At 40.3% G+C, this 27,219-nt stretch overlaps 1 protein-coding gene across 1 annotated transcript; it reads right to left on the bottom strand.

The window, feature by feature from the left end:
- Positions 1–7,529: 7,529 nt before the first annotated feature.
- On the bottom strand, positions 7,530–21,899 carry SLC25A46 (solute carrier family 25 member 46). Its single transcript, XM_050328426.1, has 8 exons — positions 21,534–21,899; positions 19,836–19,878; positions 17,440–17,497; positions 16,869–16,946; positions 16,113–16,213; positions 13,174–13,230; positions 12,682–12,739; positions 7,530–9,781 (listed from the first exon to the last, which is right to left on the bottom strand). Exons 1-8 carry the CDS (start codon positions 21,781–21,783, stop codon positions 9,203–9,205), a joined length of 1,224 nt encoding a protein of 407 aa, XP_050184383.1. The 5' UTR covers positions 21,784–21,899; the 3' UTR covers positions 7,530–9,202.
- Positions 21,900–27,219: the final 5,320 nt, after the last annotated feature.

Below are 27,219 nucleotides of genomic sequence, written 5' to 3'. Positions count from 1 at the left end.
CTTACTCACCAAGGACACAGCAAATATTTCTACAACACAACCAGATTTATTATAATCCCATGCAATATTTTTTTCCTGTGATAGTTATATGCTAGTACCTGGAATGTTATTTCCCTTCCATTTGCTTCAGCTATTAAAGTAAAAATAATTGCAGGTAAACACGGTAAACACAGAGAGCTAGGCACCTTTTAGAAAATTGCCTCAATAACTACAAAGAGCGATAAACAAATTTTTCATGTTTCAACGTTTACATGCCTTCCCTACACAGATACTATATTGCTACATATTTTCTGTAATGCATCCATTTGCATATATATGTCTGGGTTTGTGTCGTGGTTTTGCCCAACCAGCCAGCCCCTGGGGCTGAGGATGGTTTTGTCCAGGTGGATTTCCTGACAAGAAGACAATCAAAACTCTCAGTAATGCCTTTGCTTATTACATATTTAAGAAAAACAGAAGAGAAGGCTTATTGTGCAGTTGAAATTAGGAGAAGCAGCCATGTAGGAGAGGAGGCAGGCCCCGAGGTGGGCCAAGGCCCCCTCCTCCCCCGGCTTGGGCACTGTTACCATATCCCACCTCTTCCTTCACATCACACAGCTCTGCAACATTAACAGGAAATCCACCCCACACCGCCAGTGTCATTCTTATGATGATTATTACACTCGGAATAATCCTGGCCTGATAACTCCACAAAATTTGTAGAGTTTGAAGATGTGGGGAGTATCTATTGACATTTTATTCCACAGAGGGAGAAAAAAACCTGACTCATGGCTGAAAACTTGTAGCTACAGAGAACAGAGGAAGCATGCACCAGAACAGAACCATCATATTTATAATTCTCTTTTCCCTCTAGATATGAGTACTGCAAAGCTGACGGCTGTCCCACTGTGGAAGCAGAAACATTAGTGTGTCAAGCAGTCACTTACAGAGCTCCCCATTTAGTAGCTAAGTATGATTCCAACTTTTCATATTGCACACTCTAAGGTTTTCCTAATATTGTATTTACTAATGCAGCAAGTTCACACAGATTGTTTTAGGAAGTTAAAATCTTTTAACTAGCTACATGTCAGAAGTATTTTCCTTTATGACCTAAAATGGCATTTCCATTGAGAAAAGTCATAGAATTGTTTGGGTTTGAAGAGACCTTAAAGATCATCAAACTCCAAACCCCCTGCCATGGGCAGGGACATCCTTCGCTAGACCAGGTTGCTCATAGCCCCATCCAAACTGGCCTTAAACACTTGATGCATTCACAGCTTCTCTGTAAAATCTGTTCCAGAGCCTTAACTCACAGTAAAGAGTTTCTTCCTATCATGTGATCTAAATCTACCCTCTTTCCGTTGGAAGCCATTCCCCCTTGTCTTGTCACTACATTCTCTTGTAAATAATCTCTTTATATCTTTCCTGTAGCCTCCCTTCAGTTACTGAAAAGTGCAATTAGGTCATCCCAAAAGGCTGAAAAATCACAATTCTCTCAGCCTTCTCTCATATCTTGAACCTGTATTTAAATGCACAGTTATTTTGCTTTTTGTAGAATAATTGGAATCATTTCTCATCAGCTTTCTTTATGAAGATTGAAGGGCATTACACTGAGGAAACTCCATTATTAGAGAACATTTTTCAGACACAAATGTATTAGAGGAAAAAACACACAAGTGAGTCTCTATAGGATATATTGTGTTGGCTAATCAATAAAAATGCATAGTCTAAGAGGACACGGCACATTAATTTCCATGATAAACCCAGGTTTTATAAAGGTGATAAATAGCTGCTATTTATTAAAAACCTAAATGTCTTAGCCAAAGTGAATGCAATTTAGTACATTTCAAAGCATGTCAGAATGGTTACGCAACAGTTATCTGTATTACAGCAAACTTTTTGGCAGGTGGTGGGTTGTGGGTTTTTTGTTATTTTTGTTTTTGGTTTTGTTATTTTTTTTTCTTGTAATGGAAATAAAAAAAATTATCCTTCAAAGAAAACACTATTCTCAAATAGCTGATAAAGTGACATGTACCTCCTTGTCAAGGTGCTCATGATGCTAAGTACATACTTGGTTTCAAGAACCCTCTTTTCCATCACCATCTTTTTTTTGGGGGGGAGGCGGGGGTTGGGCTGCATCACAAAGTTAGTCCACGGGTAAAAGTTTCCGAAAATCCTACCTATGTTTGTATGCTTATATTTTTCAACAGGTTTAGACTGATACCTGTACCTGCAGAGACCATAACCACATCACTTGTCTGTATGAACATCAAGGGTGTCACAACATTTTGAATGGTACTAAATAGAGCTGATATTAGCAAGGAGCTGAGAAACAAGACAACTGTGCATGTTGGTGCTTCCTCCTACAAAATCTGCTTGAAGGCCCAATCTTACATAGATTAATTCAGGATCACATTTCGGAGATCAAAAACTTCAGCAAGTTACATTCACTGTTGCAGCAAAAAGCAAATGTACTGTTTTTCATTTCTGAAGATATCCTAGAACCAAGAAACAAGAACACCAATTTATAAGCCTGTTGCCTCTGAAAGTTCAGTTTGGGCAAAGACAGGAAGCATTTCTGCAGAAGGGAGTCAAGTCCCATCCAACAAATCCCTTTGTTCGGGACCTGTCTTAGTGCCAAACCTAAGGCTGTGAAATAAGAGTAAAACTTGGAATTTCAGGTAACAGCTAAACCACTCCTGATTTTATTACTTTGGGAGGTGAGTCACCTTCTGTCTCTACACTTGGAAAACAAGAGAAGTATTTCATCCATATTATCCAGCTGCCACAGCCAACGTGTACTGCTGCCAACTCATAAGCAGTTTAAATAATAGCAAGCAAACAAAAAAAATCTAACTGCTGTATGATGCATCCATTGAAAGGGTGCCTTGATTTGGATGGAAGATGTAGGAGGGTTTATTTTCCCCTACTGAAATACTGAAAGAATAACTGGCTTTTAAGTTGGGTCAGTTTCCAAATATCAGGAGAAAAAAGGTATACTGAGGTTAAAACATTTTGTGATTTTAACTTATCTTTTAAAACAGTATTTGAAAGATAAAGGCAGAAATAGACTTCCAGATGAAACCTTCCATAAATCTACATAAATACATACTTAAATACATTTGGACATAAATACTACAAAAATACATTTGACTTTTTCACATTTTATTAATTTGTTGCAACTGAGAACATTAAACATTGCCTTTGGTTTATCCTCATTTTTGGACATTCTCTATATTCCATTTTTAATATTCTTTCTTTTCCACCCTAAATTCTGTTCACAGTTTACCAGACTATAAGTGTAGAGGCTGGAATGCTGAACGTAAAGAACTAATTATCTTTATTCTATCAGAAAAAATCAGAAGACACAGGTTTATCCAGCTTCTTAAAATCAGATTTGCTTTTTGAAACATGGGTGCCTCAGCTCTTGATTAAATGAAGATCTTACCTTCTTCTGTCCTTGCTGGAAATTTGTATTACATATTCTGAAAGAAAACTAGACAAATGCTTTATTCACATTTTCCTACCACCTCTCTTCCCATACAAGTGAGGGAATGCTGCCATTATATGCTGCTCTCAAACCTCGGCAACAACCATTTAGCCAAAAAATTTAGTGTATGGCTGCTTCTCCCTAGACATCACTGAAAAGCTAAATAGACATTGACCACTGCTAGCCCTGAATTATACCAAGAAAAATCTTAGAGCTCAGCAAGAACTTGTATATTAATGGAGAGACAGGCCTCATTTATATCATATGCATTTGTTATGTTCTTCAGGTGGTTTTCAGTAACTCCAGAATAATCTTCTTCATTCTTCTCCATAATCTTCCCCAGGCACCAAAGTGAGACCAACAGGCCTATAGCTTCCAAGGTCATCCTTCTTGCCCTTCTTGAAAACTGGGACAATGTTAGCCAGCTTCCAGTTCACTAGGACCTCTCCAGATTCCCAAGACTGTTTAAAGATCAAAAGAGGCCTCATGATGAAATCAGCCAGTTCTTTTGAGTATTCTTAGACGAATAGACTTGTAGGGATTCAGCCGGAGCAGCATATCCTGCACAAGTTCTGGGTTTACTGCGGGTTTTTTGCTCTCACTGCCACAGTCCTCCAGCTCAGAGTACTGAGACCCCCTTAGCCTGTCATCAGTGTTGAAAATAGAGGCAAGGAAAGATTTAAACACCTCTGCCTTGTTTATGTCCCTGTATGTGAGGTGACCATCTTCAGCCTGGAACAGGTTGATGTTGTCTCTGCATGCCTTTTACTGTTAATGATTTAAATAAACTCTTTGTGTTGTCCCTCAGAGTTCTGGCAACTTCAACTACAACTGAGCTTTGGCCACACGAATTTTTTCCCTACAGTGACAAGCAAACCGTCTGTATTCCTCCCATGTCACCTGACCTTGCTTCCACTGGGCATACACCTTCTTTTTTTGCTTTAGCTTCATAAGATCCTTGCTCAGCCAGGCTGGCCTTCTGCCTCACCTTCTTACCTCCAACATATTGGAATTGCCTGTATCTGCACCCTTCAGAGGTGGTGCAAAAAGTGACTAGCACTGATGGACTCCACTTCATGAAATGTTTTCCCAGGAACCTGACCATATAGTTCCTGAAGTTTGCTTTCCTCATGTCCAGGGTTGAAGTTTTCCTGGCACTTTTCCTCTTGTCACCAGAGCTTTTAAACTCAATCACTTCATGGATGCAGTGGCCAAGAAAGTCTCTGAACACCAATTAGCCCACAAGACCTGCTCTGTTAAAGAGAAACAAATCAAGGAGAGTATCTTTCCTAGTCAGCTCCTTTAGTACCTACAACATGAAGTTATCATCCAGATGTTTTAGGGATCTTCTGGACACCGAAGGACAACGCAGTCATAGGTTACAGCCAGCACGGCTTCATGAGGGGAAAGTCCTGTTTGTCAAACCCTCTTTCCTTTTATGACAAGGTCACCCACCTAGCTGACCAAGGGAAAAGAGTTGATAAAATTCTTTTAGATTTCAGTAAAGCTTTTGATACTGTCTCTCACATGATCCTCCTGGACAAAATGTTCAGCCCACAGCTGGATAAACACATCATGCAATGGGTGAGTAATGCACTGGTTGATGGGTGAGGCACAAAGCACAAAGGGTTATAGTGAATGGGGTGACATCAGACTGGTGACCTGTTACTAGTGGGGCTCCACAGAGCTCCATTCCAGGGCCAGTGCTCTTCCACATCTTCATAAATGACTTGATGCTCAAAGGTATATCAGGTAAGTTTGCTTTAGACAATAAACTGGGAGGAGCTGTTGACTCCCTCCAGGGCAGGAATGCCCTGCAGAGAGACCTTGACAAATTAGGGAGATGGGCAATCACCAACCATATGAAGTTCAACAAGGGAAAGTGCCAGATTTTGCACCTGGGACGAGGTAACCCTGGATGTACTGACAGGCTGAGATGCTGGAGAGCAGCCCCATGGAAATGGAGCTGGGGTTCCTGGTCAATGGCAAGTGGAATATGAGTCAGCAGTACCCTGGCAGCCAGGAGGGCCAACTGTGTTCTGGGGAGCATCAGGCAGCATCAGGCATCACCAGCCAGGCAAGGAAGGAGATTGTCCCGCTGTGCTCTGCACTGGGCTGGCCTCACCTTGAGTCCTTTGTCCAGTTTTGGACTCTAAAACATGAAGACATTAAGCTATTGGAGAGTGTCAAAAGGAGGACAACAAAAACAGCGAGGGGCCTTGAGGGGAAGCTGTGAGGAGCAGCTGAAGGCAACTGGCCTGTTCAGCCCGAGGGAGACTGAGGGGAGACCTCAGTGCAGTCTACAACTTCCTCACAAAGGGCAGCTGAGGGGCAGTAGTCAGGGGAAGATTGTGCTGGGCACTGGAACAGGATGCCCAGGAAAGTGGTCACAGCATCAAGCCTGACAGTTTAAGAAGTGTTTGGACAATACCCTTGGGCACATGGTGTGATTTTTGGGGCTGTCCTATGCATTGTCAGGAGTTGGACTTCAATAATTCTTGGGCTGGGTACCTTCCAAGTCAGGATATTCTATGATTCTGTGCCTTGTTTGTAGCTGCAGGCATATATCCACTGAATGACCATATCAGAGGAATATCTCACATATACTTCAACTTGCAGCTAATAAAAGCATGTAATTTTGAGTCTTACAAGTTCTGCATAAATCTGTCAAACCCATTGCACATCTGTCATGACAGACAGGACCCAGAGCTACACCCTCTCATGTGTGCCCCAAAGTGTATCTGCTAAATAGAATGAACATAGCTGGACCTCTGCTGAAGAAAAAGAGCACTGGAGCCAACACTGGATCTAAAAGCTCTGTTCTAACACAATTAAAAGCCAAGGGTGATGTCTAATACAGTGTGCGAAACAACACAGGCATGTTTCCAGCAGGCCTTATAGCTCAGAGTTTCCTGCCTGGTCTGTTGCCAGTTATGGACGTGAAGGCTTTCCTTTTCAGAAACATGGATAAGAAGCAAAATAATTCTTCACTGGAGGGAAACATTAAGGAGTTTGTCTTTCTTCGGTAACATTTACCTTCCTGAAATCAGCCTTCTTCTTTAAAGATAAAAAAAAAAATAGTAGGAAAAACAAGGTGCAAGAAAGTAGTTGTTTGTATCTGGGAGAGTACATAGGAATTTTTCATATTCCAGAGCAACCTACTTTCTACAGCAATTCTGCATTTTGTAATTTTCAGTGGTACATCTTGCTAAAGCCACCTATTGATCACTTGTGAGCTAAAACTTGAGTACTTTAGACTTATGACCCACATGAAAAACAGAAACACATTAACACTGCCCTTATGAATAAAAAGGTTAAAAATGATTTTTCAGCTCACACCGACTGACATTTTTGAATGGGCAAAAAACCAGCAACTCTGGACAAAGAGTATTACTTCTTTTGGAATATAAAAAAAGTATATATATGAAGAATCTAAACGTTCATTCTAACTGATGGGAAGAGGACCAAAAAAGAATAGCCCAAAGCAAATGTTTTTTCCATCATGGAACAGCTACTCTACATTGACAGCATTCTTTCCCACCCTGCTTAAAGTTACAGATCTGATTCTATAGAGTAGAACTGTAAAACTCCCAACAGCGAAAGTGAGCATTTGACACAATGTTACAGCACAGTAGCCAGTGCTATTCTGAGAACTCATCTTCCCTCTTGCAGAATATACAAAGCCATCTCCTCCATTTCATAGGGCAAAATGCCCTAACATTTTATTCCTTTAAAAGTATTATTGCCCAATTTCACAGATACATCTGCCAAGTGTTGGTCTCCAACATACACTTAGTTATTGCCTCGAGCCATCTGTGATGGAATAGTTAGCTTCAGTTGAATTGCACACGTTGGAAAAGACCAGTTTTATGTATTAAAAGTTGGATTTTAAAACTTCACTGGACAAGGGCCTGCACTATCTGGGCTGAAGTCTATGTTGTCCTTGCTTAGAGCAGGAATTTGGACTAGATGACTTGCTGAGGTCCCTTCCAGTCTGGATGATTCTCTGACAAGGCTTTCTTGATACTGATAGAAATTTTAAAAGAAACCAACCCAGGAATTGAATATTTTACCCAAGCTCTTGTGTGTAGTTTAATTCAACATATTCTTGCACTTAGGAAAGTTAAGGAACTTGAAAAAGCCACTTTGAAATCTATACAGTAAAACATAACACAAAAATCAGGAATCCTTTACATGCCTCTTTGGTGAATTACTTTATAATACAGTGAATTCTCATTTTATTTCATACACTATACACTAAATTTGCAATTAACAATATTTCAAAATAAACCAGTTCCCGAGTTCACTATACTTTCCATTTCAACACTTATGAATTTAAAATACATGAAAGTTAGATTAATAATAAAGTAGACCTGCCTTAAAATCAGAACTTATGAACAGCAACATCTTTGCATTATTTTGCCATGACTACTTTCCATAAGTGATAAATACACAATGATTTATGATTAAAATGCAGATCAATTTACAGCATTCACAAAAACAGACTTGCCACATGAATGTGAAAAAAGCAACAGCCTCTCATATAATTTAAAAGTGACTTTCCACATGCTTGTTTTATTTGCTGAAAACCATCTCTCTCCCTCCCCCCCCCGATACTTAGTGATGGAATCAAGGACTAAGTTATTTAGAATGATCAGAAATCATTTTCAGGCTGAGTCTGAAGGGGAAAAGGGCAAAAATTAAACATTTCAGTGGTTTGCTTGCACATAAACAGACTTAATTCTGCTCTGCAAAATATTTAATATAGCAGAGACTTTAAATGAAGGACATTGGTGCTAAATAGTAAGTAGATGATTTTACACAGAAATCTGATCTAATGAAAGAGAAACTCTAGGAAAAGCCAATTGTTTTTTAAGTACACTAATTGTTTCTTGTACACTTTGAACACCACTACTACTCTACACATTTTTAAGATTATTTTACTTTCATATGAAGTAGCAGTGAAATTAAACCCTGAAGTTATCAGTGGAAAGTCAACTGAAAATGGCACTTACACATGCACACATCAGTTTCTAATTTGCTTTATTCACACACCTTAGTTATTGTAAGCCCTGCAAACAAACTGTAAGACAGTCAAATTTGCATTCAGTGCAACTTTACCCAAAATCCATTTTTCATTGTTTTTGTAAAAAGCAAAAGATTCCCTTAGTCATCTTCTGCCACACTGCAGCAAAAAAAGTAGTCTATGTACCTGTAAATTATGACATTTAAGTCTACTTAAGTTACTTTTACAGTTTCTACTTTACTCACAGTTCCATTAACAGTGAAGTTGGAAACATTTTTAAAAGACCACTAAAGCCATTAGTTTCCCACTTGGCAGTTCTTACAAGTTAAGAAAATAAATTCCTTTGAACTGGCTAACAGTCCATATTAAATATCAGATGTGATGCTTATAAAGCAGATATTAACAACTCATATCCATATCAGTCAGTGAACTGGTGAGAGGAAAGAGAAGTCTTCACTGCAATCACATTTGAAATCTGATCCCCTTTTATGACTGCTTATGATGTATTCAATTTGTGTCTATCGCTTTTAAACAGTACTTTTTTAATTACACTTCGGAAACTATATCCCCATTTTTAAAACAAGTTGTTTTACAGTGTAAGGAGAATCCACTGAGTGGATTCTTCAAAGTTCATTTTCTAAGCCATTTTAAACAATTAGGCTAGCAAGTCAATCATGACCACTGTGCTAGATCCAGACCTGGGCAGATTAAGAAACATTTTGAAGTAGTGTTGAGTAAATAATTTTGGTAAGCTGTAAAACTGCCACATGCAAGGTATACTGTACTATAACTGCTCCAAACCCTTTATAAAAACCTTGCATTCCTTCTTCCCGTTTTATAGTATTTATGCAGTCTTTCATTCCCTCATACTGAGTATTGATTGGAAGCACTTCATAGCCAAGGTCTGTATTGTCAATTATTGTGCGTGTCCCTTGAATATGAAGGCGGTGTAAAACTGTTTCCAGTGGGTAAAGCATGACATCAGCACAAAGGCTAGCAGCAAAGCTAGCAATCAGTTCTGGGAAATATGCATCCAGCATGCTTTGCACAGAAGTGGAGCTCTCAGCTGGAAGGTTGTGGGAATTACCCTTTTTCAGAACAAACAAAACAAGCTTCTGGACAACAGAACTGATGACGTAGTGAAGAACTCCATGCAAAGCAGTCGGGAAAGTCAGGACCATCAGAGGGAGGAGGCGCTTGCTATGGGGCACTCCCAGGCCTACAACTCTGCCAATTCCTTCCTTCACGCAGTCCAGGATCCCAGGATTATCTCGAATTATTTCACTCTACAAGCACAAAGAAGTAGTTACAACTCGTGCTGACCACTTCAGAATCATCCTGACATCCACTCTGACACTTCATCACTGAAGAACTTTTTTTAAAAAAGACTTAAACATTTGCATCCTACATGTCCACACAGCTGTATAAATAAAAGTCCTTTGCTATAATACTCTTGAGAGCATTCAATTAATTCATCCTTTTAAAATGAAACCATCTTGAAGGGCCTTTTCTAATATATACTGCAGGTGTGTTTCTATCAAAGAAACTCAACCTTCAGCCAACTGTTGAAAGCATCAGTTTGCAAAAAGGTGAACTTAGAATGTCTACTTCTGGAGCAAAATGCAAGAAAGTATTTATCTAATTCAAAATTTCTTTATTTTAAGGACTATGACTACAATCTTTAAACTTGAATGTACATAGTAAAGACTACTGTAACTAGAGTTGAAAGGTCTTTTTTAATATGAATTTAATAGGCTCAGCTTTGCATGTTTTCATTGCATTATATGCACTGAAAGCAGTATTTTTTACCCATGCTCTCTGTTAGTAAAGAGATAAATATTTTGTTCATGTAGCTAAAATAAAAATCACTTAATAATTATTTACTCTGTTACATTCCACCTATGAGTGTAGGATTAAGCTATAAACATTGTTTCCCCTGGTAATGCTTACGCAAACTCCAGTATTTTATCAAAATTCAAGATTTGGGTGCTCTCCTGAGTGCCCAAGTCTCTGAGTCCATGTGGGCTGTGTCCTGACCTCATGCTAGGATGTCAGATCACCAGAATATTCCTCAGCATTCTGACAAAGGACTAAACAGCCTGCAAAGCCTTCATGGTCACTAATGCACAAGAGAGAAACTAATTCAAAAACCTGAGAACATACCATTGCTTCAGACTCTAAATACAAATTAAGCATCGCAGCCTCTCCTGACTCCTTTCCTTCCTGACACTGCACTTCAAAAACGTTCTTGCGTTCTTGCTTTAGTCAAATAACGCCACCGTGAGGTTTAAGGTGTTAATGACAAAAGCAGTAATGTAGCAGCCCTGAATGCCTACCATTTACAGCTATTTTGATAAAAAGTATTTACTTGGAGAAGTGTCAAATACTGTCAAACAGTATGGCTTATCAGAATTTAAAACAATCAAAATCAATATAAACCTGTTAATAGCAAATCCCACAATCTTTTTTGGTTTTTTTTACTGGTCATTGTCCTGTTGCAGTACAGGAATATAAGGTAAAACTGGCCAGCCAAGTTCCTCCCCTTCACTAATTATTACAGCTTATATAAAATCTCCACAAATGCTATAATTACCTCAGATGTCAGTGGAATTTTCATAACCAATCCTTTGCAGAGATGATTACCTGTCTAAAAGGCTGGAAGAGGCACTGTTTTGGCTTTTTGATTGTTTTCCTATTAAGCTGCTTTCTAGCAAAGAAACTTTATACTTACTTTGCAAACAGAAAACAGGCTCTAAATCATGTTCTCTTTTATCATTTATTGGTAAATATTTACCCATGTCCAACAACACAGGTAAAGTAACTTCCTTTCAGACAAAAATACAAGCAGTAAGATACATAACATTACATTCTGTGGCCTGCTATGAACTCAAGGAACACTGACAGTGTTCTACCACTGTTTGTAGTTCCAGAATTATGGCATGCTCAGAGTAGAGCCATTCCCCAGTAATTAAGGGAGTCTGAGGTCCAACCAGCTTTCCGTTATGAGACCAGCTAAGTATCCCAAGTCTTCTACAAACTCAGAGATCCCCTCAGGCTGTATTTTTAAAATAATTCAAGAGGACACAGGGTTTCATAAATACAGAGTAACTTCAGAGAAAGCAAGTTTGTTGCTGGGTGTCTGTCCATGCCTCTCCCTGCATATATATTTAATCTCACCTGTCCTGTTAATCCATAATGTAGCCAAGTCAGACAGAACAGCTTTCCTAGTACCTTCTGGCTCATTTAAGCTTGGATCCTCTGCACAGAGCAGAATCCTGCCCCTTAAGGGTCCATGCCTGTAAAGCACATGCTGAAACTAAAAAACTGTATAAGTCAGCCTTCTCCACAGAAAAAGCACCATTTTGGAGACATACCCCAGCAAATCAGTCTTGCGAGTACTTACAACTTGTTCATGTCATGAACGAAAATTATTTTGATGACTGAATAATACAAGAGTGACTGTCCTGCACCCTCTGCACAAGAGTTCACTTTTACATAGAGTTTCGCTGGCTGCACAAAGACACTATCATGTTAATTAAGAGCAACTCATTATACACAGATCTCTGGCAGAATTACCCTGGACCTCTTGCACACAGCTAAACCCTGCCTCTTCTCCAGAAAGAGCTGCAACACCTCTCTAAAAGGCAGTCTGCAATACACTGCTATAGGTTACTCTGTATACAGCTACAGAACAAGATAAGCCTATCCTAAGTGAAAGATCCAGATACTAATTTTCATGGCTAAGGAAGAACTAGATGAACACTTAAAAGTGGATTAAATAAAAGTGGTCCTGAAAGAGTAGTGTTCAGTATTTCATCAAAAAACTTTATAGTTGTTATAGACTGGTGGAGGGGGATAGGAGGTCACTGCAACAACTTGCTTATGAAGTCTTTTAAATTTGCAAGAAAAACTCCTAGAACATACAGATGTAACACGTCCTTATTTCATATATTCCAACTATTGATATTAAATGTCCTTTCTGTTGAGAGTTAAGACAGTACCCTAACATACCCTTCACAGTAAACCTATTTTATCTCTGTTAATAAGTCATAATAGCCTCAAGCAAAACACATGCAATTACTGCAACAAACTTGAATTCAAAGGCAAAGATTTACTTCTCTGCATAATCTAATCTACAAAAAGAATAACAGTATCTTGTTAATTATTGTAAATATACATAAATTACCTGTACAGTTTCAATCAGGCTCGCAGAATAAAAAGGCATTGCTATCACATGCGTTAAACTGTAGAAATTAACAAGATAACAATTAAGGTCACGACAATTACTCTAAATTCAGCCAAACAGGCACATGAAACTTGATAAAATTATGAACCCAATGATTCCTAACAGAAAGTTAACAAAGCATGACTCAATTACTAAAACACGTATCAGTAAGTTGAGATAAACTTCATTAGAAGTTCTGCTAAATTCTATTTCCATGTGACCAGACCGATTCAGGTCTAGATGAATCTAATCTTTTAAATCAGTCGAGTTCCAGACAGACACAGGGATCTGTGAAAGAGGTGTATGCAATTCAGATTGTTCAAAAAATCAATTTGAAAATTACATTATCACCCTGTCAAGTAACCATAGCTGCAGACTAAATTAATATATGTTTAGTAGTTTTATTAATCTTTAGATAATTAAACACAAGGTAGTAACACCTGCTATACTTACCCTTTGAGTAAAAGGTGTCCACCTATCTGCTTGAAGTTCCATTTATGTGAAAGCTCCCTAAAAAGAAAAGTATTTACCACAATATGAATAAGAACATGTAATTCTCAAGCATTTCTGCCATGGATGTCAATATCCAGTTTTCATACCGGTGTTCTACTACTGGTTTATGTTGCAGGATTTCTCATATTAGGAAGACAGAGCAAAACATTTAATAAATCATGTTTTACTTCTAGAAGTTATTCAGGCCTGTCAGATATTTGATCAAAAAAAGTTTCAGCTATTAATTATTAAGGTGTATCTAGCTCTCACAGCAACTGGCTTTAGTCTTTTGCATTTATTTGGCATTCTTATACACTAACTCTTAAAGCAATTTTCAAGGAATACTGGATTTTAAAATCTCAGTACTTTTCCTTTATCAACATACAATTTTTATTATGTTTTGCCTTTCTGTTCTTTGAGGTTATGTTTACCCTGTTGTTTCTTTCCTGAAAATTTAAATCACATTCTGACACAGACAAGAACAAATCAAGTACAAGAGATCAAGCTAGAAGCTGCATAATAATTCTGTATAGATGTAACTCAAGCTTTTTTACTTATGACCAATTTATAGCATATCCTGATAAAATAAAACCCAACACAAAGGTGACAGGAAAACCATTTCCTTAAAAGTTGTGTCTTTATATACTTCAAAATACGAACAGCAAATGTTTATATTCCACTTGACAGAAAATGTAAACCCACCTAGTTCAAGAAAACACTTCCTAAACAGAGAGGTCAGTCATTAAATAGTAACAGAAGATTATTTTTGCCATTATATATTTCAGACACTTGGATCATATCCCCTGACCCATAATCCTTAAATGATGAGGAAAATTAAACCACCCAAACTAAGGAGTGAAAGCTTAACCTGTCAATCCACTCAGTACAACTGTCCCTGCAGAGGAAGAACAATTACAGAATGAGTTTGTCTAGTACAGAACCACATTCAAGTGTTCACATCCATGTCTGGACACCTCTCATAAAACAGGGGTATTCTTTTATGATACTACGATATAAAATTGGAATTGACATTTCACTTCCCTGTGTCCTTTGGAGCCTGAAAATGTGGTTAAATAACATTTTAAATCAGATTTGCTGGCACTGCTGCTGTAAGCAATAACCTTCACCTCCATGTGACAGCCCAAACATGCCACCACTAAAAAGGAAGAGAGAGCATTCAGTAGAAAATTAGTGTGGGGTGGTGCATGAATGAGACAACCATTTTAGCCAGATCACTTCCCCAGCGCAGTTCATTTCCTGCTGTTCACATACTGTGTTGGCACAAAGATGGGAGTAGCACTGAGGAAGGAATAAGCCGGTTCCAGAAGAAAGATTTGGTTTTTTTGGCAGCACCACTGGCTTACTTTTCAAACTGCTGAACAACTGGCCCACAAGAATATTGCAACTCTCTTTTAGCAGAAATGTTGTGAAAATATAAATAATCTATCACATCCCATGAACTTAAGCATACCCTACAGCTGTATTTAAAAACCTGAACAAGCCACATTTGGAGGAAAGTGTATGCCTGGGAATTTCAGTCAGATACAAGACCGAGCTGACCAAAAACCTTAAATACACACTCCACCCAATTTAAGAAGAAAATGCTTTTATTAATGCTTTTGAGCCTGCAAAGACTTGCTTTTATTAGTATGGATGTATTCATCATAAGAGTACTTTGATTCAGCCTACCTACAGTTCTTGTCTTTAAAACCAGGTCAGTTTCCATGTCCCTTAAATGCTTGGTCTCTGTCCACACATTCACAATTGGCACGTGTCTCTTCTGAAACCTAATATGAATGGAGCTCACTGTTCCATTCAAAATTAAACCATAAACCCAACTACTTGCTTGCCTCTCAATATATTTTCCAGGACAGGTCTTCATCATTCTACTGGCTTCCACTTGTGCCCTGCAACTTAAGTAAAGTACCTTTTTCTAACTTTTGATGAACTCAGTCTCCTTGCATTACACTACTTTACTTACGTTACTTTATATAACGAACACACAAAGTGCTTACTCTTAATGTTATCTGCAACAAAACTGACAGTAGATATTATTATAGTTGTCAGCCCTTAGTGTTAGTTCTGAGGTATTACAAAACAAAATAAAAAGTCTTCAAACAAAAATTCTTTATCAGCTTTGTATCTCAAAGTAGAAGGAATCACAATACTTTGCCACAATTCTGGAGTTATAGTAAAGTATAAATTAGACAGAGTCACAAATCAAAAGATATTACTAAACTCCTAGAGCAGCAGATGGACACAGGGATGTAGAATGGTGAATATCTCTATAAATTAGGTCAGTCATTTTTAGTTGTAGCTCCTTCATTATGAGAACACTGAACATGTATTTGTTGGTGAAGGAGGACAGAACACAAAGCTGCCAGTCACATGGGCTCTTATTACCATGTCTTCTCATTTACTAACGCAGGCAATTCTGTTCTCTCACCTACCAAAAACAGTGCAAATGTCCAGCAAAATGCCAGTGCTGGCTTTTTAGCTGTGCCAGTTGTCTGTATTTAGATTAATGAGACGAGGAATTTTTACCTTAGGTATGGTACTCACTAGTACCACACAGTACAAACGAAAATACAACAAGAAATTTACTAATTCTTTTACTACAGTCAAATAACATCAAAGACTTATTTGCTACAGTATTGCTACACTCAGATCAGTAAGCAGACACACCAAACACACAAAGACCCCAGAAAGAGCCTCGCACTATTTAGGGATTACAAAGTTGCCTTTGCCAAGACAATCACACTGTGCTTGGAAACACCTATTCAAGGTTGAACTGTTCTCATGAAGTAACATGTTTCAGACAGCCTTACATTTCTAAAAATTTAAATACAGGTCAATAACTGATAATAAATTTGTGAAGCAGTAAAAATCCCATGCAATACCTTGGTAAAGGTGTAAATTCACTGATGATGCCTTCTGTTCCCAGGGTTATACCCTGAACAATGAAAGTGCTGCCCATTCCTTTCCAGAGAGCTCTTGGACCCTGTGTTTTGAAATATGCAACATAAAACTCAAAAATCTTACTAATTATTATAAAATTTCAGCAAATTCATACCATGCAAGGCTACAATTATACCACTCAACTTTATCACCAAATTCAGATGATAAAATACTTCTCAACTCTAGAGAAATGTTTGTTTGTCAGTAACTTCAAAGAGTTCTCAGCACTTCTGGAGGTGTCTCTCTCACTGTTAATACTTGGTACTATAAACTTAACACCAATTCCTATGGACAATGACCTTGAGATCTTAAAAATCCATAAGAAATCCAGAAAAACTTTTCTTACCGCCTTCTGATCTAAGTTTCAGGATTGTCATTCCCATGCAGAATTGGAAATTAATTCTGTATTATCACTGAAAGTAGTTGCTTAGATATTATTATTATCACATAAAGACTAATGATCTTTTAGAATACTAATGAAAAAAAATTAAATTTCAGGGACCTTTGGTTTTCTAACATCTACAAATCTTCCCCACTAAGTACTATACTTCTTAAAAAAATTACTTACAATGATCTTCTTGAAACATTTCTCCAAATAACAAACTCTTATAATGGCTATGATTTTAAACAACAAATACATAAAGAGTTACAGATTTCAATGTACACTGCTCAGATACAGCCTGTCACCAAATACTGACCTGTGTCTTATTGATGCAGTACATAATATTGACAATAGTAAATGGAGTGAGATGGTAATTCCGAGCATGATAATTAACCTGTTAAAAATATAAATAGTAGCAGTTTTAGTAACACACACATAGATGGTACAATTCTGAAGAATAAAAGTATTTCCAGTGTAAGAACTTTACCTCTGTAAAGGTCAGCTAAAAATATGAATAAATTCTCATTGAAATTTAGAGAACAGGCAGAATTTTTAAGTATTTGTACACTGAAAATGTAAACAATAAAGGAAGCATAAATCAGAAACTATTAAACAAAGTATTCTACTTGTAATTGGGGGATCTGGAAGTTGCTCTGCAGACTCCAAAACACTTGGTGTAATTCACTTTCCATTGCCCAAAAAATGACTAAGAATTTTCAAGATGAACTAAATCTCAGAACGGAAAACATGTATTCTATAAGTAAAAACATGTTAATGAAGCAGTGACTCCCTAACAATTGTGATGCTTATTTCTCTACTTTCATAACTGTATGAAAGTATGCAGCATACAGGAGCTCTGACTGGAAGAGGTAACATAAAAGACATACCTGACACTGACGACGTAGAACAATGCAGGGATGTGCCAACACATTTTCTGTAAATAGGCTTTCAAAGAAAATTGTATTTAATGCATGAGAAGCCACTACAAATTTCTTAGAAAGAAAAGGCTTGTTATTTTTCTCTAACAACATTAGATCAGGATTTGGAAAATCTAGTTACTACCTATTGGAACTAATGGAGATTTTTGATGGCTGCCTGATATCCTGCCAATACTAAAAAAGGAACAAGTTACAAAAAAATCTGACACTCACGTTCACGATGAAAAAGCTCCATATATATGTAGTAGGAATATATTTTTAAAGGTAAGATACCAAACGAAATTTCTTAAGCTCTCCCTCCTCAAAGCATCAGAGAACAAAACAGGCCAGAGCCACAATTATAAAAGGATTAGCTGCTAGTTTTATGTTCATTCTGCTTACCACATTATTAATGAAGACTCTCCTTACCAGGGCTAGAAGACTGGTAATAACAGCAGCCTTTTTTTCATTGAAAACAGTAATGCCCAAACCCAACTCTTCCACGGCTCCCAGAAGCTGTACTTCTATTACAACTTCGTAGAAAAGTTCTCTCACTTTCAAAGTAGGATTCCTGGTTGCAGCCATGAAGAGAAACTCTTCATTCAGTCTCATATTGCCTGAGTGATCAGAGTACTTACCTGTATGTTGTTCAAACCTAGGATATAGATTAGAAAAGCAACACATCCAGGATTTTTCTAAATATCCCAAGTAACACCTACAAGATCATGTGGGGTAAGTTTCTTAACTCCAAACAAGCAAGTACTAATCGGCACAGAAAAGCACTGACCCTGCAGTTTCATAACTATTAGGCTACTTAATAGTTTGCTTACACCAAAAGAGGTGAAACCTTCCCTGTACTTCAGCTGGTATCTACTCAGCCTTCCATGCAGCCAACTCAACTAACACTATAAAAAAATTCATTTTAGTCCTAGTGGGCATAGTGCTCAAAATGTGGAAAACTGTCATGCTTAATTAAATCAAAACCTGCAATTCACAACATATCTCAGCTCCTGAATGGCATCAATGCATTCCTGCCCTATGGCTCCACTCCTGTGCTGGTAGCATCCTGACATCTCCTGCTAGGTAAGGTTGGAAAGAAATAAAACTCCTCTTTACATGTTTGGAGGGATTAGTTCTTCCTCTTCCACTCCACCATCTCTGTTTTAAAAAATGAAAGGTTCATCAAGAGGCCTGAACGAGCAAGCTGAGCCAGTGCAAGGAAAGCAGTGGGAGAAGAGGGATAAGCAGTTTCATGGAAGGGGATGATCCAATTTAAGCAACTCATTACTTGCCAAAAATGGTCATTCCTAGTCCTTCCTCTTTATCCCTTCCCTCTCTGGTCCCATCAGCTGGTATCTGCTGGTTTTCACATCTAGTCAACTCCCAGGTATGTCAACCTAACTGAAATAAAAAAAATAATCCAGCCCCTTCACTTAATCTGTTTTAGTGAGTCAAACTGGTTAAAGAGGTTCTGATTGGCATCAGGGGTCATACTAAGGGACAGGAGCAGGACAGGCTAGTGGTCAAGTGGAAAAAAAAAAAGGGTCCTCTTCTTCAGGTAAAAGTACACTACATGAACCTGAACTGACATAGCTTCCCATGCTGGTCCAGAAGTGAGTAAGTGGAAGAAGTATTCTCATATTCTGAAGAGAGACACAATTTTGTCTGAGAAGTATCACATTCAGGTCAACAAGCAGTTAAAACTTTTTTAATTCTAATTTTCCGAGACAAAAAAAAAAAACAACTCCTACCCTTTCACAAATTGCATTAGTACTTTGACAAAGGAAAACTTACTCAGGTGAGTATGACTCATCAGGCATCCTACAAAAAAACCTGAGCTTATCATCATCCTTACGCCTGACAATTTAACCTCTGAAAATGTTGTTAAATATCTTAAAGTCCACCATTTTCTCAAAAACACTATCAATGATCAGTGTCACCATAATAAAGAATAAAATGGTTATCAGATCACTTGGTTAGATGAATGTGATGATCCCGTGATACTTTGACAACATACTTGAAGACATTTTCACCTTCTTAGGAAATATTTGTATCACTTAAAAATAGTAATTAAAGTGGCAGATGTGAAAAAAGTTCTCTGATTTTATTTTCAGATTGCTCAGACAGGGTGCACATATCCTGGGCACAACTTATGAAAAACTGTTTCTTGCATTCATCGATGATTTAGTATTTCTGAGCAACTGTTAAAGAGAACAGAAAACTAAACGGATTCTGGGTAGTAGGTTTCTAAAGGTATTTCAACTACCGAAGTCTATTGGCACAAAAACACAACACGAAAGTGTTTGTAGGATTTGGAAGACAAATAAGAATTTTACTACTTAACTGTCAGTGAATACAACTCTTACCTTGCAAGGCCAATTCCAAAGCCTGCAAATCTGTTCAACTGCTCTGGAAAAAAAAAAAATTAAAAACCCACAGATTATACAGCTGTGATAATCATAAACCAGGAGAAAATGCCATGCACAGGATCTGAAAAATTAATTTTATTCTGTACTTGATTCAGAAAATTACAAGCACTAAACCACAACATTTATGGCAGCTCAGCAACAGAGAATATAAAAAAATTATTTCCCCAGGGATATTTGCACTTTGGACCGCATTTGAGTTTGTACATGCTTTTATACATAAAATTATGTTTGTCTCACAGAGGAAAAAGAGAAAGTGAGCAGTAAATCAGAAAATATTTTTAAAAAAATTCTAAGTAAGCCCAACTACTGAAAAAGTTAACATACATGGCAGTTTTACAGTAATTCTCACACATAAATTTACATATCTGTGGTGAAAATAATGCTAACAACAAAAGAGTAAAAAGGGGACAATTTGCTGAAAGTAACACAAAAAAGCCATGGATGAAGTAACATCAACACAAAGCAAATTTTCCAGCCAGTTGTTTATCTCCACCAGTAATTTTGTCCTTTGCAAAAATCTATTTACCAGAGAACTGCTAAAACTGCAACAAGAGCAATGAGTTCCATTCTGTTGTCTGCTACCAGGCAGACATTTGCACATTGGGAATTACCACAAGAGATTTTAAAAAGAGCATAAAGCAACTGAAAATTGACGTTTAGCCCTACAGTTTTCAGGATGCAAGCAGCATGAAAGCATGAATAAAGCCAGTAACTTCAGTGGAACTCTGCAGAGATGTGGTAGCCCTCCCAAGAGGAATGGTTAGACTCTCTCCATCTGCAGCAGCTGCATTCAGTGATTACAGCCACTCCTTATCGGTTCCCCAAAATGCAGAATGAACATACTCTTTATGAGGAGATAGGAGGAAAAAAAAGGCAGCATCCAAGTACATTGGAATACTTAAAAGAGTGCTTTAAGCACCGCTTGCATGGATGAAAAGTCCACCTAAGGGTTGTACTCATCGTAAGACCTGAATAAAATGCACTACGTATTAAAAAAAAACAAACCCTTGCCTAATAACGTAACTCAATTCGAGATAAATTAGAATTTCATTAAACTCTGATACTCAAGTATCCTTTTAATTAAAGGGGACAACGTCCAGTAGCCTTGATATAGTTCTTCCTAATTCATCTCCATTTCACTAAGACCTAAAACGACACTTGAGTTCTGAGGGCTTCTGCTGGAAGAAGACTTGAACGCAGTTACTTCCTCAAAGCCAGTCCCACAGTTCCTTCGCTATCAAGCGTGCAGGGTGGTTTATGTCATCAGCTCCTTCTACCCGAACGAGCTGTAGAAACACAGCCTGAAACACCAACACTGCCTAAAAGAAAGACCCGAGGCCCGGAGGTAATTCCTGCCATCACAGACGGCGGAGTATTCCTGCAGGATATTGTTTACATGGGCTCAACTGGGAGCTGACGGGGGAAGGGGGGGGAGGGGCGTCCTGCCACTCCCAAAAACCACCATTGGCACGGGAATTACGCGATGCTGGGGAGCAACAAGAGATCGTGGTGCAGTTCTCCTTCTTTTGAAGGACTTTTTTTCCCTTGTGCACCGCCAGCACGCAGGAGCGTACAGACCAGGGCCACCGCCCGCCCGCCCTCGCCCGGCTCACGGGGGGCCGGGCCCCGCCTTACCGGCGCCGGGGCCGCCCGCCCCGAGGTTGGGCTCCTCGTTGGGGCCGGCGCCGCCCAGGGGGGTCCCGGCCCCGTACGGCGGCGTCTTCTCGCCCCAGTGCAGGTTGCGGCTGCCGGGGATGTCGGGCGGGGTGGTCACCCAGTGGCCCAGCTCCGACCCCACGAAGGGCCTGGCGCCCGGGCCCAGCTCCTCGCGGCCGCCCCCGCGGTAGCCCAGGCCATCGAAGCCGTCGGGGCGCCGCGGGTGCATGGCTGGGGGCTGGCTGAGGGGGCTGGGGAGGGACCGGGAGGCAACGGCGAGGAACCCGGGAAGGGAGCGGGCGGGGGGGCGCTCGGGGCCGGCACCGGACCCGGACCCGCCGCCCCGACTGGCACTTCCGGCCGCGCTGAGGCCGAGAGCGTGACCCGCAGGGGGCGGGGCCCGCGGCGCTGGGCCAATAGCGACGCTCTGCGTGCCCGTCTCTGGGCGGGGCGTCCTGTGGGTGGGGGAGGGTGGGAGAAGGCGCCCTCTGGCGGTGTGGCGGACCCTCCGAGAACGTGGAGAATCCTGTGCCAGCATTGGGGAGTCCTGTGCCAGCATTGGGAAATCCTGTGCCAGCATTGGGGAGTCCTGTGCCAGCATTGGGGAATCCTGTACCAGCACTGGGGAGTCCTGTGCCAGCATTGGGAAATCCTGTGCCAGCATTGGGGAGTCCTGTGCCAGCATTGGGGAGTCCTGTGCCAGCGCCGTTCCCGGCCTTCCCCCTGCCGAGCGCTCTCCGTGTAGAACCCGTGGGAACGAACAGGATGTGGCTGCAGGAGGGGGGGCCGTGCCACAAGATAGGGCAGCTCTTTCCCGAGGACAAACATCCTCTTTGCCATCCTTGGGGATGCACACAACGCGGTACGATAAAAGCACAGGACTGAGGTGGAGAACCGGGCATGGACTGGAAAAGGGAAAACACTATCCTGAAGCCTGTGACCTATTTTCAGGAAGGTTTGAAAGAGCAACCTGCTCATGGTAAGTGGTTTGCATGGAAAGCAAAGAACCCTTCTTTGGAGTGGGAAAACATACATGAGAAGGTATCCACTAAGCAGGACTCTGGGTATCCCATCATTCAGACCAAAACAGCTGGATTTTATCAGGCACATAAGGTAAACCCTGAAGCAGAAGTCAAAAAAAGGCAGCTTGGGATTTCCAGTGTCTGTTGGCAGTCTGGACTTGGATCTGTGACATCCTTCTGCTGTCCATCTCCACAACTCCTTGAATCACCCAAAGGAGGCTGGGAGGTGCCCCAGACTCCTGGGTCTCTCCCTCACACTGAGAGTTGACATCCGGCTTGTCTGTGCTGTCGCTAGCTGGTGCTTGGTCACCAGTGCCCATCAAGGTGATCTGGGCGAAAGAGACAAGTTTGGAAGTAGGTCTTTCAGGGTTTGTTTCTCCACACAGTTGACTCTGAGGTGGGGTGGCTGGATAATCCTTTGCTGCCCATACAGTAACAGCTCCACTTCAGCCTTCTGTTTTCCACGATGTGTCACTCAAGCAGTCACCAAAACTCATCTATTGGTTTCATTCCTCCTGGGTAGCTGACTGTTTATGAACACATAGAGCTGTTTTTCCTGTGAACTCGCATGAGAAGACAAAATACTCACCAACATTGCTCCCAAGCCCAGCAGGTAGCCTTGCAAGCTGGTTCTGTGGATTCAAGAGAGGAGCAACTGGGAGTATTTCCCTCCTCTGTGGGATCAGCTGCTCCTTGGCACGTTCAGGGTTGTCCTTGGCACAGCCTTTGGAGACTAAGAGACACTTATTGTCTCTGGTCTCTGAAAATCCAAGGCAGAACACCTGGAAAATTAGATATACCTCCAAACCATGAGAATGACACCAAATTGTATCAAAATCAGGAAAAAAGGAAAAGCCAATATATGATACCTTGTACAATGCATTAGTGCATTTTTAATGGTTTTGCCAACAGAGTACCAAATTCTGTAATTATTTGTTATAGGGTTAATAAATAAAAAGCCATGGATAAACAAAGTTCAGAATCTGTTCTTCAGCTGAGTTGAAGAAACATGTGTGGGAAATGGGAATCAGACCTAAAGCAATGAAAAGATTCTCAATGGTTTAAGTGGTTACTGGAGTAAGACTAGCTACTACTAAGTGGTATTATCCTGGGAGGCTTGTGGTGAGAAAAGTGCATTAAAGAACTCAAAGAATGTCTCTGATCAAGATTTGGATTTAAATTCTTTTTAATTCACCAACACAACAACAGAGATGTGCATATGTGTACATGGGGTGTGCATCCTCCCGTGCTCTTCCTTGGGCCTCCCTGTGATCTGAGAAATGCTTATTAGGCCTGTCTCTGATGAACAACACCAGGGCTAAGCTCCACTTGGGATTATCAGAAACACTGCCTGCTCCCAAGGACTAGTGCTGTCTAACAAGCTCCTGCTTTTTAATGAACAGCCTTGGAAACTTATTTTCCTTGCCTGAATAACAACCCAAGCAGAATAGCATTTTTGTTATCAAAATTGCAAAGAAAGTTACTGACCCAAATTGCTAGTACTTTAGATTCATAATCTAGACCTGCAAATGAAATACTGTTGTGCTACAGAAAATTCTGTATGAATCTTTAGTTAAATTGTTTAACTTAAACTGTCACTTAAGTGATGCTTAGGGTAGCATACTTGCATTTTGTCATCAACATATCAGAATTCCCCTTGTGTTTGCAGACATGCCTACACACACACACACATGAACCAATACATAGGCACTGCAGTAGGTGTCTGTTGTTGCCTGGGTGGGCTCAGGTTTCACTTGGTCAGAGTAGCACCACCGTGTGACACACCTATTAAACTCCCTGGGTGTCACACACCTGTATATTAACACTGTGCTTGCCAAGAGGGGACACAGCTTCTGGGGTTTGCACTGGCCACGTGAGCCGCTGACCCAGACCGAAATCATTGTGTTTGCAGTTACTTCAGCAGTAACCCTGTTTCATTTCCACTTAATTGAAACACAAATCCAGCTGTCAGTTGGCCCCCAGAGCACCAGTCCAGGGAGTTGCTGGGAACTGGGCTGAAGATGTGGTCATTTTAGTGGGTTTTGGAAAGACTGCTTCTGTCATTACGGGTCCCCTGCTGGTGTATGAACTCTTGTTATCGTTAAAATCTCACCGGGGGTGAGACTAATCTGTCTTCCTTGCTGAGGCTGAGGAGAAATACAGAAGGAAAGCAAGCTGTATGTGTCATTAATGAGGTAATGCCACAGAGTTTTTGAAATTTAAGGGCTGATGCCATTTGAGACTCTAAGAAACAGATGCAAAAACTTTACATGGAAATACTGTTAGGCAGGCTTCTCACTAGGCTCTCCATCTATTAAAAAAGAATGTGTGTACACTCTCCTGCACATCTATCTACTTGCAGTATGCCATCAACTCTCCATGAATAGTAAATAATAGTGATAACAGCAAGTAATGCGAGAAAATAGCAGTGTGACAGAAAGGAGTCTGTGGCTGATGAGAGCAAAGGGCAGAGACCTGTGGGTTGAGCTTATCTGTGTCAAGGTAATGAATCTGTTTAGTTTCAATCTGAAATGCCTGATATAATTTTCAGTTTCTTGGCATTTCTACTCCTTTCAAAACAAAGCCAGCCCTCCTGTTTTATAGGCTTTTTGGCTTGACACCAGCAGCTAAGCAGGTGAAAATGAAGATGACTACTGCCGTACTCCCTGCTACCATTAACTCCCCAGAAGGTCATGTTTTCTGTCACTGCTTCCAGGGGCACTATGAGACATAGTACAAATGCTCAAACATGGACATGAAGTGCTAAGCATAGGCATCTAGTGTTAAATCCTTACAATTTGGGTGCTTTGGTTGTCCCAGAGTATTCTGCTGGACCCATCAGTTCAGAAGGACAGAGGTGCTGCTGTAGGCCTATTGTCACATCTGCTCCTTTAGGTGGTTTGTCTGTGCAAAGGTGTCTGAAGTGCCACCTGGGTCCTTGGCACTGCTGAGGTTTCCTTGCTCTGACACAGTTCCTGGGTTTTCACCATCATATGTCCTTGTGTGGGATGAACAGAAGAGTTTCTGGGACAAGGAGAACACTCAGAACCTCACAGAAATACTAGGGTGTGGAAATTGGTACACTTCCAATAGCACTGGCAGGGATATTTCACAACATTATTTCCACTTGCTAGCATGTTCTTGTGGCAGTGATTAGGACAGACACAGGTCCTCTTCCAAGGAGCTCACAATCTGTGAAAACAAGTGACAGATGGACAAAAAGCATGCCAATAGAGTTGCCAAGATGAATGAAGTGCCTTAGGAAATCCTCTGTTCCATGTTATTTATGCAAGTAATTTATTCAGAATTTTTATATTAATTATTTTATTTTTCATGCAGTGCTTAGTGTTTTATAGCTATCCTTGCTAGCTATCCTATAGCTATCCTTGCAGGCTGTCAAATGTGATCACCTACCTTTTAGGAATTTGAAAGCTGGCAGAAAGGTTAAGCCTTCTCCAAGTCTCACAAGGAGACAATAAAAGATTTCCAGTAAGGTTAAAAAAACCCCCTTCATTTCTCTCTGGCCTGCTTTCAGGATCCAAATACGCATAGCTTTTTGAAGTAGCTGTCTCTATTTGTCTTGTGTTTTTACTTTCTTAAGTATAGAATTGAATCAGCTATTTAAACTACATACATGTTTCCTTTACAGACCAGAGTTACCACATCAGATTCTGATCTTGCCCAGCTACAGTTGCCCAAGATCACTCCATGCCCTGTGAACTTTGGTGGCCATTGCACAAAATTTTGTCTGCTTCTTCTCTTCAGCATTCCACACTAGCCAGCTGCTCCAGAGCGGGGATACTGGCTGCTCCTCAAAATAAGCCCTTCCCAAAGGGTTACCTTGGCCTGGTATAATTTTGTATGCAGCCTTGAGCTCTTCCTGCACACTGCATGTCCCTGGTGCAGAGTCCACATTGTTCCTGTACCACACGTAGCTACCACGCCCCCCCACTTTCTCCAACCCCCAACCGTACACCACTCCCTGTAACCATTCCCTGCTCTTGCCATGGAGAGGATTCCTACATCTTCCTACCTGCCATTGTGTCCTCTCACAGCACAGCCAACATCTCAGATAAAAAAAAACACAACAAAAACCTCCCCAAACCCAAAAACAATTTAAAGCAATCTGGGTCATACTGTGTTAACAGGATTGGTTTCTTTGGTTTGTGCAGCAGGGACGCTGATGGCTCATAGCCATCTCATACAAAATTCCCAATTCTCCATCTGCAGTTTCTAACCCAGCCCTTTTCCACCTGTGCAACCCTTCTGCTCTGGTCTCTTTATTCAGGCAATCTGAGTCTATTTAGAGAAATCCTGAAAGGAGGATACAGGACAAGAAGGGTGTCAAACTATGTGAGTGTGTCCAGAGGAGGGTGACAATGAAGGTAAAAGATCTCAAGGGCCAGACTTATAACGAGCAGCTGAGACAACTTTGCTTTTTCAGTTTGGAAAAGAGCAGCTTGAGGGGTGACCCCATTGTTTCCTCACAGAGGACAGCAGCTGGGGAAGTTCAGGTTGGACATTAGGAAAAAGTTCTTCACTGAGAGTGTGATTGGGCACTGAAACAGGCTCACCAGGGAAGTGGTCATGGCATTGAGCCTGGCTGAGCTCAGGAAGCATCTGGGTGATATTTTAAGTCTTAT

Source organism: Myiozetetes cayanensis, unplaced genomic scaffold, assembly GCF_022539395.1.
Source record: "Myiozetetes cayanensis isolate MyiCay16 unplaced genomic scaffold, myiCay2020 scf4, whole genome shotgun sequence".
In the NCBI taxonomy this organism is placed as follows: Eukaryota; Metazoa; Chordata; class Aves; order Passeriformes; family Tyrannidae; genus Myiozetetes; species Myiozetetes cayanensis.
This window is presented reverse-complemented; position numbering and strand designations above follow the sequence as displayed.

Bases quoted from the DNA above. Each gene is read 5' to 3' on its own strand.
- SLC25A46 (XM_050328426.1), bottom strand. From the start codon at position 21,783: ATGCACCCGCGGCGCCCCGACGGCTTCGATGGCCTGGGCTACCGCGGG. The intron at 17,498-19,835 runs GTAAGAGTTGTA...TTTCTTTGAAAG, and splicing joins TTTGGAATTGGCCTTGCAAG to CCTATTTACAGAAAATGTGT. The intron at 12,740-13,173 runs GTAAGTATAGCA...TAATTTCTACAG, and splicing joins GGACACCTTTTACTCAAAGG to TTTAACGCATGTGATAGCAA.